Genomic DNA, 16409 nt, shown 5'->3' with positions numbered 1-16409 from the left:
CTTTTGCTATTGTTGCAGTTGCAAGCCAACAAATCCTACAATCTGTATTGTGTCAACAGAGTCAAACTGTCCCTCTCTAATCACTAAGTTAAGCTGTCTGGACTAAGCTGACCATATCATGCATTGCTTAGAGTCAGAGCTCACTGACGGGGAAATCTGATCTTCAATCAGTACTTCCTATTACCTGATTTAATTAAGTGCTAATGCGTAAATGCTGTTCGCTTCCACCCTTGAACCTCCTGTCAGCGATAAATAGTGTCAGTTGGTGGTATTTATGCTTTAACATGCACAAGATCCTATTTATACAAATGCATGCATTACACACTGTATTTATTATTAGGAACCTGTATTCTGCTTCTGAACGCTAATGTTAAAGTTTTTAATACATTTTTTAAAATAAGAAAAAAAGGTGGGATTTATTGTTCACAGAAGAGTGAATGCCAGAGCAAACACTGGTGAAACACCTAAACAATCATAGGGCCCTATCATATACCCGGCGCAATAAGGCACAAGACGTGTTTGCCACGATGTGTTGCTGTTTGGCATGCACTAAATGCAACCCAGGCTCATTCTGAAAACGTAGTCCTGTGGACGTTTCTGGAGACTACAAAATATGTCTCGTGAGGTACGTATGGCTGCATTTAGTTTTTTTAAGCGAACGCTGTGGGGCTGTGTGACACCGTTCCTTTTGGCGCTTACCGGCTGAACGCTTACCTCTGTGTGGAGGGCTTTCCTGCCACAACCAGTTTGTCCAGTTAGCTCGTCGTGTACGTCGGCAGCTTGAGATGCAGAGAGGAGTTGACCATGACAACAGCAACCAGGTTCGAGTCCAGGGAAAAGCGGGTCCAGACATCAGGTAAGTTCCAGAAAATAAAATGAGCGAGTGAATAAACAGGGTTGAGAAAGGCGGTGAGAATCTGAAAACGTGGTAAAAAACAGATGAGGGCTCAATCGGTAAAATTGGTTGGGTTCAGGGAAGGAGGAGGAGGGGGGTCAGTCGATTGGCCGGTCGCCCAATCAATCATTCGGTCAGTCAGATGGACAGTTGTCCGTCAGCGGCCTCTGGTGGGTTTACACAAGAACAGTGCGGGTGCAAACGGCACTCGCGAGAGACATTCGAGATATGAAAAAGTGCACACAGCGGCCTCTCGCGGATTCGCGAAAACAAAAACTTTAGCCATACGTATCTCCCGAGACGTATTTTGCAGTCTCCAGAAACATCCACGGGACTACGTTTTCAGAATGAGCCTGGGTTGACTAAATTCCAGGGGTTTCATTACCACGACGTAAAATGGGCATGGCTTGGTCGGTGTTTGGACAACGCCCCCTTTAAAAAAAACAATATTAAGAGGTCACCGATTATCCGCAGAATAGTTTTTTTTGCACGCAGTCATTTCAAATACAGGATCACGTTAGCTCCGATGGATGAAAAACGAAGGAAAAAAGAATCAAACAGGTTATTTTTGTTTTATAATGTTATATTTTAATAACTTCATTGGCAGGCAACGCAGTGGCGCAGTAGGTAGTGCTGTCGCCTCACAGCAAGAAGGTCGCTGGTTCGAGCAATTTAAAAACATGCACTATAAGCTAAATTGTCCATAGTGTATGTGTGTGAATAAGAGTATATGGGTGTTTCACAGTACTGGGTTGCAGCTTGAAGGGCATCCGCTGCGTAAAACATTTGCTGGATAAATTGGTGGTTCAATCCGCTGTCGCGACCCCAGATTAATAAAGTAACTAAGCCGAAAAGAAAATGAATGAATATAGTGCAAATGCATTACACATTTATTTTGTTTCTTTTATTACATCAAATCCCTTTAACTCTACAGGAATGTCTGTTTATTATTTAACACTTTAAAAAGGATTGACTGATACAAATCCCTAATCCCTGCTAAATACAATTATGCTTAGTTTTGGTTTTGTTACCATCTTCTTCTTCTTCTTCTTGTATAAAAAGATCTACAAAAATTCCCTCCTAAAAGATCCCAACACTTCCTCACCCCTCGGTTCTGAATTACATGGTCTAAACTGGCTCTGATCATTAACTTCTCCAACAAATGAACATCCATGCTTGAATGTCAGTGATGTCATCCAGACACACTCTTGCCACACAACATAGTAGCTGAACCTTGACACTCGGGGTTGCAAAGGGTAAGATTGTGAGATAAAAGAATAGACGTAAATTGTTCCCTACTGAAAAGATTCTCTTGGAAACTTTGGTGCAAAAAACGCAACAAATTCTGTGTAAGAAGCCGAAATTCCACGTTGTGCATCTTGGAATGTCAATGATGTAACTCCAGCCACAAGCACAGTTATATGCCACAGGAAAATCCATGGTGCAGAAGTTTCAGAATTGTATAAGACTTTATATGGGGTGACACAAGCTCAGACGCACGCCGGATCATCACCCCGGGACCCCCACATCAGGGCAAAGACTTACGTTACCCCACAAAACAGCCCATCTCTCTATCCACTAATGTCATAGGGCACATGCCAGATAACTGGGGGACGAGCAGTGGTCATGAATGAACACACTTTATTGTTGTAGTATAAGAGGGTGGAGAAAAAAAAGAAAGGGAGAGATTGATTATTTCTGTCCAGTTCTGACAGACATCTCACTTTCAAGGCACACATTGTACTGGGCAGAAATAGAGGTCAAAGTTAAAGAGTCAATATGGGTGATGATAAATCTTTAGGTTTGCATGGGAGGAATATTGACCAATAAAGCTCCTCTGTGTGCTTGCAGTGTCAGAACAGCCCTCCAGTGTCTCATGGCCACAAAAATGCATCACTAAGCAAGATTCAATTATGAAAAGCTTCATTTTTAGAGTTAAGTCTCGAACATTCTGCAAATAAATTGTTTTCTTTAAATCGAAAAGATTAATTGAAAGTTTAACTTATTACTAAATTAAATTTATCATCTCCCTTTATGTAAGTCAAAAATAGTTGCTTTGAGTGTAGATCTTAATAATGGCAGTACAGTGAGTTATTAAATGATTTGGGTCGTTGAAAATAGCTTCAGGTATAAGCATTAAATGATGGTAAAAGAAAAAACATAACAGAAGACAAAGAGTAAAATTAGTGATTGGTAGTAAAGCCAACACGGAATCTGTGTCTGTAGAAATCTGCAGAAAACTAAGCAGATTTCCACAGATTGTTGAGCCTGTCATTCCATCTACACTCACAAGCCCCTTTATTAGGTACACCTGTCCAACTGCTCGATAATGCAAATTTCTAATCAGCCAGTCAAGTGGCACCAACTTTTAGGTATGTAGACATGGTCAAGACGATCTGCTGCAGTTCAAACCGAGCATCAGAATGGGGAAGAAAGGAGATTTAGGTGACTTTGAATGTGGCATGGTTGATGGTGCCAGACGTGCTGGTCTGAGTACTTCAGAAACTGCTGATCTACTGGTATTTTCACACAAACCATCTCTCGGGTTTACAGAGAAAAGTGTGAAAAAGAGAAAATATTCATTGAGCGGTAGTTATGCATGCGCAAATGGCTTGTTGATGCCAGAGGTCAGAGGAGAATGGCCTGTTAGTACCAACTGAGCATTGTGTCAGCGCCACAGTCAACCTGAGTATTGTTGCTGACCATGTTCATCCCTTTATGACCACAGTGTAGCCATCTTCTGATGGCTACTTCCAGCAGGATAACTTGCCATATCATTAGGCGCAAATCATCTCAGACTGGTTTCTTGAACATGACAATGAGTTTACTGTACTCAAATGGCCTCCACAGTCACCAGAGCTCAATCCAATAGAGCACTTTTGGGATATAGTGGAAGAGGAGATTCGTATCATATGAGGAATACTTCCAGTACCTTGTTGAATCAATGCCACAAAGGATTAAGGCAGTTCTGAAGGCAAAAGTTGTCCAACCTAGTACTAGTACCTAATAAAGTGGCTAGTAAGTGAATTTACTTATGTAAATGTGAGTAGATTTATGCAGTATATTAATTCAGTTTGTTTTTTTAAAGATATTAATTTCTTAGATTAATGAATGATGTGTAAATGTTTAGATGTTTATATTGTTTGTGCACATAGCAGGTTAAAAGGTATTATTTTCTATGTCTTTTCGTAGACGTATAATGAGAGACCTGCTGTGCAGGTGGTTCTAATAGATTGAATTTGCATTGTAGACCTTAAATAAAACCTATAGAGTTGTTTTTTTATTTTATTTGTTAAGTTTTCAGCTCGTATACTCACAAAATCTTTCTCAGAAATCCAGCAAATAGCAAGCAGAAATAGCAAAATAAAAGTTCACAGATTTTGTCTGGCCTTGTGCTGCTCAAGTTAACTTAAAAATATTTAGTTTTATTTATTTATATACAATAATTTGTATTCTCTTTTCATTTTGAGATGAAATGGGATCTGTGAATAAGAAATGTGACCACATCTTGAGGCACACACCACACACCAACACAAGTTCATGCCTTTTGGTAAGATTACACGCCACTTTCATGCTACTGTCTCTACCCACACATGACTAATCTACCATTCGAGAAGAGAAGGACAAAAATGACTGCAATCTGGGTGTTTAACACTAGGCCCTTTTCAGGGATCTGAAGGGCTTTCTGGGTTTTTTGGCCCATAAGTGAACCCTTCCAACAATCCATTTAAATCAAACTGAATCAAGATCATCTCGGAAGCTGGTGACTTTACATACCAATCATTTTAAACCATGCAAGAGAGATGAGACTAGGCAAATTTTTTATGTTAAAGGCATAGTTCAACAACAACAAAAAAATTTTCTTTTTTTTTCTAAATCATTTAAAATGTTTAAATCATTAAAAAATTTAAACCATTAATTTTTTTTTTTTTTTATTTACACACCCTTTACTTGTTTCAAACCTTTATGGGTTTCTGACTTTTGTTGAATATAATATAAGATTTTAAAGAAAGCTGGAAACCGGTAATAACTAGATTAATTAGTATTTGTTTTTTCTACTATGGATGTCAATGGTTACAGGTTTTCAACATTCCTCAAAATATTTTCTTTTGTGTTTAACAGAATAACGAAACTTATAAAGGGAGAGAAAATAGTGAGTAATTTTTAATTTTTTGGTGCACAATGCCTTTAAGTAAGCATAAAGTTTAGAAAGGTCTAGCAAGTTAATAAAAGTGTTGTATGTAAAACTAAATAGAAATCATGTGCAATAATATATTTGGATTGAACATTTGCTAGTCAATAAAATCTACTGTACACTGCTTAAATATTCACAATAAATCAAATCACCATCAGTAAAAGCTTTACAATTTGAATAAAATTGTCAATAATAATTATATTAATATTTAGAAATCACATGAAGTGAATTTAAGGAATTTTAACCCTTTAACTGCCTGCTCTAACAAATGGTTGACCATATTTTGACTGTTTTAAATGATGACTGTTAAAGTTATTTGAACAATGACTGTTTTAAATAATGGTTTACACACACAGCATTGTTAGTTTACAAAAAATAAAACAAACATAATCATGTTGCACTACTACACTTGATTTTGGTTTTATTGTAAAAAAAAAAAAAACAAGAAAGCATGTTAAATGAGAATCTGAAATATAGTATGGCATACTTCAAAAAATTAAAGATGATTTAGTATTCAAAAATGTTTTATTTAGAATATGTTTTTAAAATAAGTTGGTTTTACACTTGATTTTTTCTGATTTTCCATGGTATATGTATTAATTCTGGTACTTTTACCATAAAACAACATATCAAACATTTGGTAGAGGTTGATATTTTAGAAATTATGGGATGTGTTGTGGACTCAAGTGTGAAATCACCCTCAGATCATTTGAGATATTTCTGCAGCCTATGCTGTCTGGTTAACTCTAATGTTCCTGATACAAACAAATGTTCTTTATCTGAAGCAGCTTCACTTTTTTTGTAGTGAACAACAAACGCAGTTTAATTTGCTTTATTCCAGAGATTTCCATGTTTAAGCAGAAGCCAGGAAGACCTGTAATCACCCATGACCTATGACCTCTCACCTCAGCAAGAGGTCAAACGAGGTCAGAGAAAATCTCTTGTTGATTATTGTCAGATAAACATCAGGCACGAGTTCTTACAAACACACGCACACACATCTGAGCAGTTTTTAAACTGATCCAAACCACAGAATCACTGTTTGCTGATTAGCTAATTAGCCAATTACATGCCAAAGGCAATCCAGAAAAATAAATATTCAACCAAACAGTGAGTAAATTCTCATTTTTGGATGATCTATCTCTTTAATTAACAAAAGTTAGTGTGGCGTAAGTTTAAAGAATGATTTAGTACTGCTTCAAATTGTGTATACCATAGAGAAGAAAGTGTTGTATTATCCTCCCAAGTGAGTGGGTTTCTCATGGCACATCACACAAATATATTAACAGATTTCATTATTAAGTAAATATATGTATAAGCAGTTTCAAGTCATGCATTCATGGCAGACTGTACATTATGGATATTTATGTAGAATTCAGTTTTTGTTTTTATAATTTTGCTTGTGTTAATGCCAACTGCATAAATTGTGGCTTTTAATAGTCACCTTCATTTCCTTTAAAAATATATATTTTACACTTGGTACAAAAAGTTACCCTCAGGACCTCAGCGACAAAAATGTCCTTATTAAAACCCATTAAACTGCAATTTTTAACCCCAGGGCCATTTAATTCTAAAATGTTGCAATAATTGTTCATAGGCTTTAATTCTGTTGGAAAGTTAAAATTAAAAATATAGATCAGATTTTTGTAGAGTCGACTGGATAAATTATTCATATCATTTTATGGGTATGTTGGGATGGATGTCAGAATGTGGAAAATTGTATGTGCGTGTAAATAGTTGAAAGAAAGAAAATATATAGTACTGTGAATCACACACTTGGCATTGTCATAGGGCCATATAAATAAATTCAAAGAGGGTTATAGAGCTTTGAATATTTTTTTCTTCTTCATTCAAACACACCTTATTCCTCAATTGAACTTTTTCATTTGTTATTTGCTTTGACACAGAAATAAAAAGTGAGCTTGATTTTGATTTAGAAACACATCGGGCTCTATTGTAATGATGATTGTTCAAGGTTTGAAGAGCCCAGCACACTTAGGGCATGTCCGAATCCAATCTTGCTATTTTAAGTATGGGAAAAACAGTTGTTAAACCCAGCGCTCCCCTAAAAGGGCTGTGCTTATCCTCTTAATGAGTTATGGGTATGATTTGGACATTTTAAAAAAGATAAAAACAGTCATCGCACCCACCGCATGGTCTAAAAGGGTTGTCCTTATGCTCTTAATGAGTTATGGGTGTGTTTTGGGCATTTTAAAAAAGGGAAAAACTGTCATCGCACCCAGCACATGATCTAAAAGGGTTGTGCTTATTCTCTTAATGAGTTATGGGTGTGTTTTGGGCATTTTAAGAACAAGATAAACAATTGCTGCACCTAGAGCAAGGTCTAACAGGGTTGTCCTTATCATTTTAATGAGTTATAGGTGTCATTTGGGCATTTTAAAAATTCAAAAAATGATTTATGGGTGTTTGGGGCCTTTTAGGAAAGGGAAAACAGTCATTGCACCCAGTGCATGGTCTAAAAGGGTTGTACTTTGTTCTCTTAATTAGTTATGGACTTGTTTTGGGCATAACGTGCATTAAACCAATCAGAGTCTCATCTCCCATTCCCTTTAAGAGCAATAGATAAAAAGAAATAATTGTCATTATGACCAAAATAATAGTTATTATGATTTTTCCCATAATCAAGCAGACCTAGAAACCCCTTTTCAAAAGTTTGTACTTTCATGTGCCCAATATGCTAATGTTGTGTAAATGTAAATGGTGTTACGTAAACGTCTCCCTAAATGATCAAATCATCTAAAATCATCTAAAATTTTAAAATTTCACACTTTCCTACTGAGTCACAGATGCTGTCCATGTACACACGCGCACACACATATTACAAAGAACTTAAAATGACCTATATATATTGCATGTACCACTTTTGCCATTTTAATGGTAGAAACTGTCGTCACACCCAGCACATGGTCTAAAAGGATTGTCCTTATTCTCTTAATGTGTAATGGGTGTGTTTTGGACATAACATGCATTAAACCAATCAGAGTCTCATCTCTAATTCCTAAGTAAGATAAATAAATAAATATGATTACAATTTTCCTATTATAATTTTTTTCCACTGATGTTGTGTAAATGAATCTTTAGTTAAAATGGTGTTGTGTAAACATCTCCCTAAATACTAAATAAATATTCCCTTCTACTAAATAACAAATGCTCTCCACGCACACACACACAGACACAAAATGCTCAAAATGACCTCATATATACTGTATGTAATGTCATAATTAGAATACATTAAGAAAGTACATTGAGAATCCATTTATGTGCCCTGCTGCACTTAGTATGGTTTCCTTTGATGGCCCAACTTACAAAGGCTCTTTCTCTGATCGTCTTCTGAAACCGTATTAGTGGTGAGCCACAGAACAAAGCCTGTAATGTGGACTGCAGATCCTTCAATGTGATCCTTTGCTCAAGATACTGCCTTAATTTTATTCACAGTTAAATTCAGCTCAGTAATAACATGCCAAATGTTGGGTTTCTGGCTATGCTAAGAGCATCTGACTTTAGAATGAGTTCAGCAGGTTGGGCAAGAGCAAAAGCTCGAAATGTTTTGGTCTTAGATTTAAATCATATGTTTTCTATTTGTGGACAAATCACATCTAAATATAAACAGTGATGCCATGTTAATAAGTCAAATCTTTTTCATTAATTTGTTTAATGTATGCAGTCCTAGTCTAAACTGTTATCACCTTTACATTTTTAAATTTTACATTTTAACATATATAAAACTAATAAATAATTTAAATTTAAAAGACTAATATCTATTACGAAATATGTTATGTTTTTATGTCTGCTCAGTTGTTGAATGCAAACAGTAATATAGTCAAACATTAATATTCTGAAACAATATTACAATTGAAAATAGCCTTAAAATGTATTAACACAGGAAACTTTCAAACTCATTCTTCGGTAAAGTTATTTTCAAAAGTAATGTATTACAATCTTATGCCCATCTAACTCTTAAACACAAAAATAACATTACTAAACACATTACTTTCCTTGAAAAGTAGCATATTTAGTTACTGTTTTTTTAAGTGCTTTAAAATCATAATATATTATTTTTTAAAGTAACTTTACCCAACACTGTATTTTAATATGTGCGCCAAAAACATTATTATCAATGTTGAAAACAGGAGTGATCCTTAACATTTATGCCTAAACCATTATGCATTTTGGGGGGGTTCTATGATGAATAGATCATTTAAAATAAATAAATAAATAAATATTTAGTAACATTATAAATGTTTTCAAAGTCACTTTTGATCAATTCAATAGATTCTTAAATTTTATTTTATTTTAAGTTACTTTGTAAACATATTTCAATACACCAATGGTCTCAAACTAAATTCCAGGAGGGCCGCAGCTCTGAACAGTTTAACTACAACCACCTCCGACTCACACCTGCATAATAGTCTCTAGTTTTGAACACCTTGATTAGTTAGCTGTGTTTGATTAGGGTTGGAGCAAAACCGAATTGACTTTGAGACCTATGAAATATACTATTGTATTTCTGGTCAAATAAATTCCAGCCTTAGTGAACATAGAATAATAACTCTTTTCAAAACATTTAAAATATAATAAATGATTCACACAATTTGAGTATATTGTTGTGAAATTATAATACACAGGCTTTAAACCATCTCTGTGTTTATAATTTTGTACTATGTGATAGACGGGCAAGGTCATTTTATCAATACCTTCAACACTAGGTAAAAAACAATGGACCAGTCAATCACATTTAGCAGCAACACCTTAGCAACCACCCACAACACACTAGCAACCACATAGTGACACACAAAAAAGAACAGAGCCATTAAGGGTCAAGACATGGGGCAGTTTGTTTGGCCAGTTATTTTAGAACAGGGGGAGTAACAGAAAACTATGCTTATATAGCACCTTTAAAAGAAGCATCTGAAAGTGCTTTACATACATATAAAAAGGTCAAAGGTAAAAGATACATGCAAGGATACACGCATAAAAGACCATTCAAGACCTTATACTGTAAGGTAACATACTGTAAGATCTTTAAAATCAATTCAAAAACTGACAGGAAGCAGTGCAAATTTGTTCCAAAATATGCTAATACAAAAATATTATGTGCTCCCTTGCTTTGGGCCTAGTCAGAATTCAACCAATAAATTTTATCAGTTTGTTAACCCGTAATAAAAGATGTCTATATTGTTGGGGTGAGTGAGGGTCAAACTACTGGTGGGAAAAATTAGTAGTAGATTATCTATACCATGTATTTGGTCACTTGATTGTTTTTTGCACACTTTATAGTAGGAAAGTGAGTTCAGACAAAGCATAAGTGTCATGGTCTATTTATAGTTTCGGTCCCACTTTATTTTAAGTGGCCTAAACAACTATGTACTTACATTTAAATGATCATTTGATACAATGCACTTCTTATCTGCATACATGTTTTTCCCATTTTAAAAAATGTCTACATGTAATTGCATCTGTAATTAATTTGTTATTACATTTATAATAACCCATCCATTACACCCACCATTAAACCTACCCATACCGCCAAACCTACATTTATAATAACCCATCCATTACACCCACCATTAAACCTACCCATACCGCCAAACCAGGGCTTAATTTGTGCTGGAACACACCGTATCCGGCACCTCTGAAATCTGATACAGCACCTAATTTTACCGATCCCCCTCCTCAACCGCCCTCCTCCCCCGTCCACTGTTCACTTTCACTTTTTATCCGCGACTCCCCAACCTTCTTCACTTTCGTCCGTGACACCTCTACATCCTCAGGAAACATACTGGATCCGTTAACCTGATCTCTTCCGGGACCTCGCAATTCACAAATTAAGCACTGAACCAAACCTGTGCCTAACCTTTCTCGTATATCACCTCAATAGCACATAATGCATATTGTATTGCACAAGTGTTGTGTAATACAATATGAAAACATTTAGTACACTGTATAAAACAATTAGTAACTTAATAACTGAGTAAACCCATTGCCTTAAAAATATCAAGTTGACTTTACACAAAAAAGACTTATTCTGAATACGTACCCCAATATACATTTCTGGAGAGTGCCAAATATGTGTCAGAAGGTACGTTTTTATGCAGTTTTTGTTTTCGAAAATCCACCAGAGGCCGCATTGTACGATTTATCAGATCTCAAATTTCTCTTGAGAGTGCCATTCGTGCCTGTTGTTCTCGCATAAATCCACCAGAGGCCGCTGTCTACTGACTGACTGACTGACTGAACAATGAACTGACCCACACTCCTCTTTTCCTAAACCCAAATGATAGAGCTTTCAAAAGCATCAATTGACCAGTGCCCACTCACTTCCCTAAACCCAACCGACAGTGTTTTCAAAAGGAATCAAGAAAAAGAAAAGCCCTCACGGTTGCCTGATTTTTACCACGCTTTCAGATCTTACCACATTGTCACCCTGGTATTTACTTGTTTATTATTTGGCTCTTGTTTTTGTCTTACTTTTTTTCTGAAACTGTTCTTCACCAGACTCAAACGCTGGCGTCGCAGTCAACTCCCGTCGTCGTGATGTCACAAGTTGGGTGACATAATCGGTGGGCCAATCGACAAACTGGTAACAGCAGAAAAGCCGTCCATACGGAGGTAACAGTCAGCTAGTAGGCGCGAAAAGGAGCTGTGTCATACTGCTTCGTAGCATTCATTTTAAAGACGAAATAAAGCCATACGTACCTCTGGCTACATAATTTGCGATCGCCAGAAATGTATACAGGGCAACGTTTTCAGAATGAGCCAGTGTTGGTAAATCCATTGTAACCTGGAATGGTTAAGGGTATAGTCATACTATGTAAAGTTGCCTTGAACCGGGCTAAAACACAATTGTTCTCGCTCACATTTCCCCCGACGGCTTGCACTCATATTGCATTCGAGCCGGAGCATCCTTGCGTCATCGATGATGCACTGTTCAGGTTAAGAAGCTTTCTCGCTCAGCACAGTGGAGATTTCTTTATATCGTTATATCGGTTTAGTCATTTGAGATGCAGTGACACGCAGTCAAATTTTTCGCCGAACAGATCAGCCACCTTTGATGCTCATAAACAATCATAAAGTCTGAAGGTGCACCTGTCGTGCAGTGAGGGGTTTTTATCTTTAATGATCAATGACAGTTTGCGTTCATTAAACAGTAAAAATGATTAATAAATCCATATGAAGCAGTCCCTTAAAAGTTACGTCACGTCTTCAGTTTCGGGCTCAGGCGCACTTTGCACTAAAACTGAGCTCAAGTGAAGCGTGCTCTGGAACACCTCTTCCAACAGGGCCAGGGCACTCACACTTCTCAAACGATCCGGGAAACGGGCCTGGGCACAGTTCGGATAGCATAGTTTGAGTGCGCCCTTAGTTGACTTAACCTAATTTTTATAATTATGCAGGCAAATGGTTTACTTAATCATTTTAAAGTAATGGGATTTACTAAATTTTTTTAAAGCAAATTCAACTAATCGCTTTAAAAGCAATGGGTTTACTTACTTTTTAAGTAAAGTCAAGTAATTGCTTTAAAGGTAATGGGTTTACTTACTTTTTTAAAACAGTCAACTAATCGCTTTACAGGTAATGGGTTTACTCACAAGTAAAGCAAAATAAATCACTTTTTACAGTGTACATTTGTAATTATTTTATGAGGCAAGTAACTATTAGTTAAAGGGATAGTTTACCCTAAAATGAAAATTTACTCACAATTTACTCTCCCTCAAGTAGTTTCAAACCTTTATGGTTTTTTTTCTTCTGTTAAACACAAAAGTTGTGCACAAAAATATTTTGAAGAAAGCTAAAAAACTGTAACTATTGACATCCATAGGAGGAAAAACAAATATTATGGAAGTCAATTGTTACAGGTTTCTGGCTTTCTTCAAAATATCTTCCTTTTTATTCAAACTTATAAAGCCAGTAAATGATGATGGAATTTTTTATTTTTGCATGAACTATTCCCTAAGCCACTTAAAATGAAAAAGTGAATAAATTCCAACCCAGGCTTATTCTGAATACGTACCTCAATATACATTTCTGGAGAGTGCCAAATATGTGTCAGGAGGTATGCTTTTTTTTTTTTTTACAGTTTTTGTTTTCGAAAATCCACCAGAGGCCGCTGTATATGATTTATCAGATCTCAAATTTCTCTCGAGAGTGCCATTCGTGCCTGCTGTTCTCATGTAAATCCACCAGAGGCTGCTGTCTACTGACTGACTTACTGACTGACCAATGGACTGACCCACACTACTCCTTCCCTAAACCCAACCAACAGAGTTTTCAAAAGCATCGATTGACCAGTGCCCACCCACTTCCCTAAACCCAACCGACAGTGTTTTCAAAAGGAATCCAGAAAAAGAAAAGCCCTCACGGTTGCCTGATTTTTACCATGTTTTCAGATCTTACCACATTCTCACCCTGGTATTCACTTGTTTATTTTTTGGCTCTTGTTTTTGTCTTTTTTTATAAAACTGTTCTTCACCAGACTCAAATTCTGCTGTCGCAGTCAACTCCGTCGCTGTCATGTCACAAGTTTGGCAACATAAGCGGTAAGCCACTGGACTTCTGCCTACATAATTCGCGATTTCCAGAAATGTATATAGGGCTACGTTTTCAGAATGAGCCTGTGTTGGTAAATCCATTGTAACCTGGAACGTTAAGTTGACTTAACTTAATTTTTAGAATTATGCATATAATTGGTTTACTTAATTATTTTAAGGCAATGGGTTTACTCACTTTTTCTAAGTAAAGTCAACTAACTGCTTTAAAAGCAATGGGTTTACCGACTTTTTAAGTAAAGCAAACTAAATCACTTTTTACAGTGTACATTGTAATTATTTTGTAAGGCAAGTACCTATTAGTTAAAGGGATAGTTTACCCTAAAATGAAAATTTACTCACAATTTACTCTCCCTCAAGTAGTTTCAAACCTTTATGGGTTTCTTTCTTCTGTTAAACGCAACAGAAGATATTTTGAAGAACGCAAAAAAAAACTACAACCATTGACAAAAACAAATACTATGGAAGTCATATGGTACAGGTTTCTGGCTTTCTTCAAAATACCTTCTTTTTTGTTCAGATCTGCATGTAAAGCCTGTAAATGATGATTAATTTTTATTTTTGAGTGAACTATTCCTTTAGGCCACATAATATAAAGTGGGACCATAGTTTCAATTTGATTTTGATTCTCTATTCTCTTACCTTGACAGACAGTGTCACTGACAGGAGTGCAGCTTTTCACCTCCATCTCGGGCTGATCGCACACCGTGCATGGCAGGCAGGGGTCAAAAGAGGTGTCCTGATCTGAATACGTGTCATCCACGCACACTTCGCACACTGTATCATGGTTAAATTTACAGGGCATCTGCACACCCTGGCCTACAGGACACACAGTGCAGGCCTCGCAGCGACCGTTCAGTTTGTTGAAGAAGAAGCCGTAGTTGCAGACACACAGGGCATCGTTGGCATCCGTGCAGGGCGTCAGCATGCGCATCAGCTCAGAACACTGTGTGCAAGGCAGGCACTTCTCTTTATGGCTGAAGTTCTCCGAGAACGTCTCGCCTGAGGACAGAAGGAGATGTGGTTAAAGTACACATGGGATCAAAACTAACATTGCTAACTATCAAACATTGCTAACTATCAAAACTAACACATTGCTAGTTTGGTTGTGAGAAATTCATCTGAGCATGTTATTGAGAAAAAAAAAATGTTTACCCTTGTAAATAAAAACCTGACAATGCACTTCCTGTTTGTTTTCAGTTAAATACTCAGATTATGTCTGTCTGAGGCAAACTGTCAATTTCGACAACAAGCAAAAATGGTGAGGAGGTGTCTGTTAGGTTGTAATAACTCTCATGCCAACTTTATTTTATCCAATCAGCTCACAGTAGAAAAAACAAGCCACACCCACTGTTTTCTTATTTAATAGTCGGTTTCTCTAGGAATGGCATCACAACATAAAAAAATGGTTGCAGCTTCCCAATCATGCGGACTTTAAAAAGACAAGCTTTTAAAGTGTACTAAGTTTGTAGTTGTGCATTATATATGTCTCTTCAGATCTTTTCCGGCTACTTTGGCATAATGCTGGGGGAGAAATGAGAATGATAATTATTACAAGGCTATCTGGGATTCTTGATTTCTTACTGGTCACTACAGTACATTCCAAGGTATGTTATTCCGAGATAACAGTCACGGCAACTAATAACACAGGCTCATTCAGGTACCTCATAATCATTTTGACCATCAGTGAATACGTTCACATCCTTATACTGTATGCTTGTCTGTCATGCTGCTGTTTTTGAATGTTAGTCACCATCTCGTCACTGTCTTGTCTGAGTAATAGGTGTGTTTACAAAAAAAATTTGTATGTTATTTTCAGCCATTTTCGTTTCTGTCAGCTTTGCCTTTGCTTAAAGAATTAATAAACAATTACAGCTCAGAACAGTTTAAGTTTTTTTAATGTAATAAGCGGAATAAAGTACATCCAGTCATTTTGACAGAATAAATCCCTTATTGGCCTTATTCAATTTGACCCTTCGCTAAGCTCCGCCCTACTTAGTTACTGTTGCTACGTCTGTCAAGCTTTCGTGTCTGGCATGGCTTTTACAATGTGTATGCGCCATGTCAGACATTGCCAGGGAAATAATGTTATTTTTGCCAAACAGGTGAGATATCTGAAAACGGCAGACAAAGGCAACCGATTAGAAAATAATACAATCAAAATTGAAGCTAGCTTAGCCTAGCCGCCTCATACACTGAACATTCAACAGCTTAGTTCATGCACAGCAGGAGAGATGAAATTTAAAAATAACCTAATAATAACCAATTAAACCGTGATTTCTCTATTTTTAGCCAAAAAGCCTGATAGACTATTGTTGTGCAATGAAATATAGCGTTACTAACAGACGAGAAAACACGCATGGACAGTGCTTCTACATAGTTCATTCATAGAAAGAGCAGCCAGAAAGGGGAAACTGATGGATTTGTGCTGAATATTAGCATCATTGACCCATAAAGTTGTACAGTAAGTTACCTATTACTGTCAGAATGTTTGTGTGACCTTTATAAATTAATGAAAAACAGCTGCTGGTAAAGCATATTTATTCCAAGTGCTCAGTTTGTGATCACATCTCTGTTTTGTTCTGTTGATTTGTAATTTCAAATATGCGTAGCTTGAAATAAATAGAAATATGAAGTTCAGTAAAGTTAGCAACAGATTCGCAGATTCGTATTTTCCGGATCAATAACTCATGACCTATTCGCTATTAGTATGACTAACGTTACTATGGCAAAGGCTTAAACTGAGCAGCAA

General features: G+C 36.5%; 1 protein-coding gene across 3 annotated transcripts in view; it reads right to left on the bottom strand.

Annotated features, from left to right (window-relative positions):
- Window positions 1-16409, bottom strand: part of ngfrb (nerve growth factor receptor b) — an 89964-nt gene that overhangs the window by 20810 nt on the left and 52745 nt on the right. For all 3 annotated transcript variants that reach the window (XM_056469086.1, XM_056469087.1, XM_056469088.1), the window contains exon 3: window positions 14300-14659. In XM_056469086.1, coding sequence (XP_056325061.1) covers window positions 14300-14659 — 360 coding nt within the window. The remainder of the gene's footprint in view (window positions 1-14299; window positions 14660-16409) is intronic.

Source organism: Danio aesculapii, chromosome 12 (genome assembly GCF_903798145.1).
Source record: "Danio aesculapii chromosome 12, fDanAes4.1, whole genome shotgun sequence".
Classification (NCBI taxonomy): Eukaryota; Metazoa; Chordata; class Actinopteri; order Cypriniformes; family Danionidae; genus Danio; species Danio aesculapii.
Note: the sequence above shows the minus strand (reverse complement) of the source record. Positions and strands in the feature narration are given on the sequence as shown.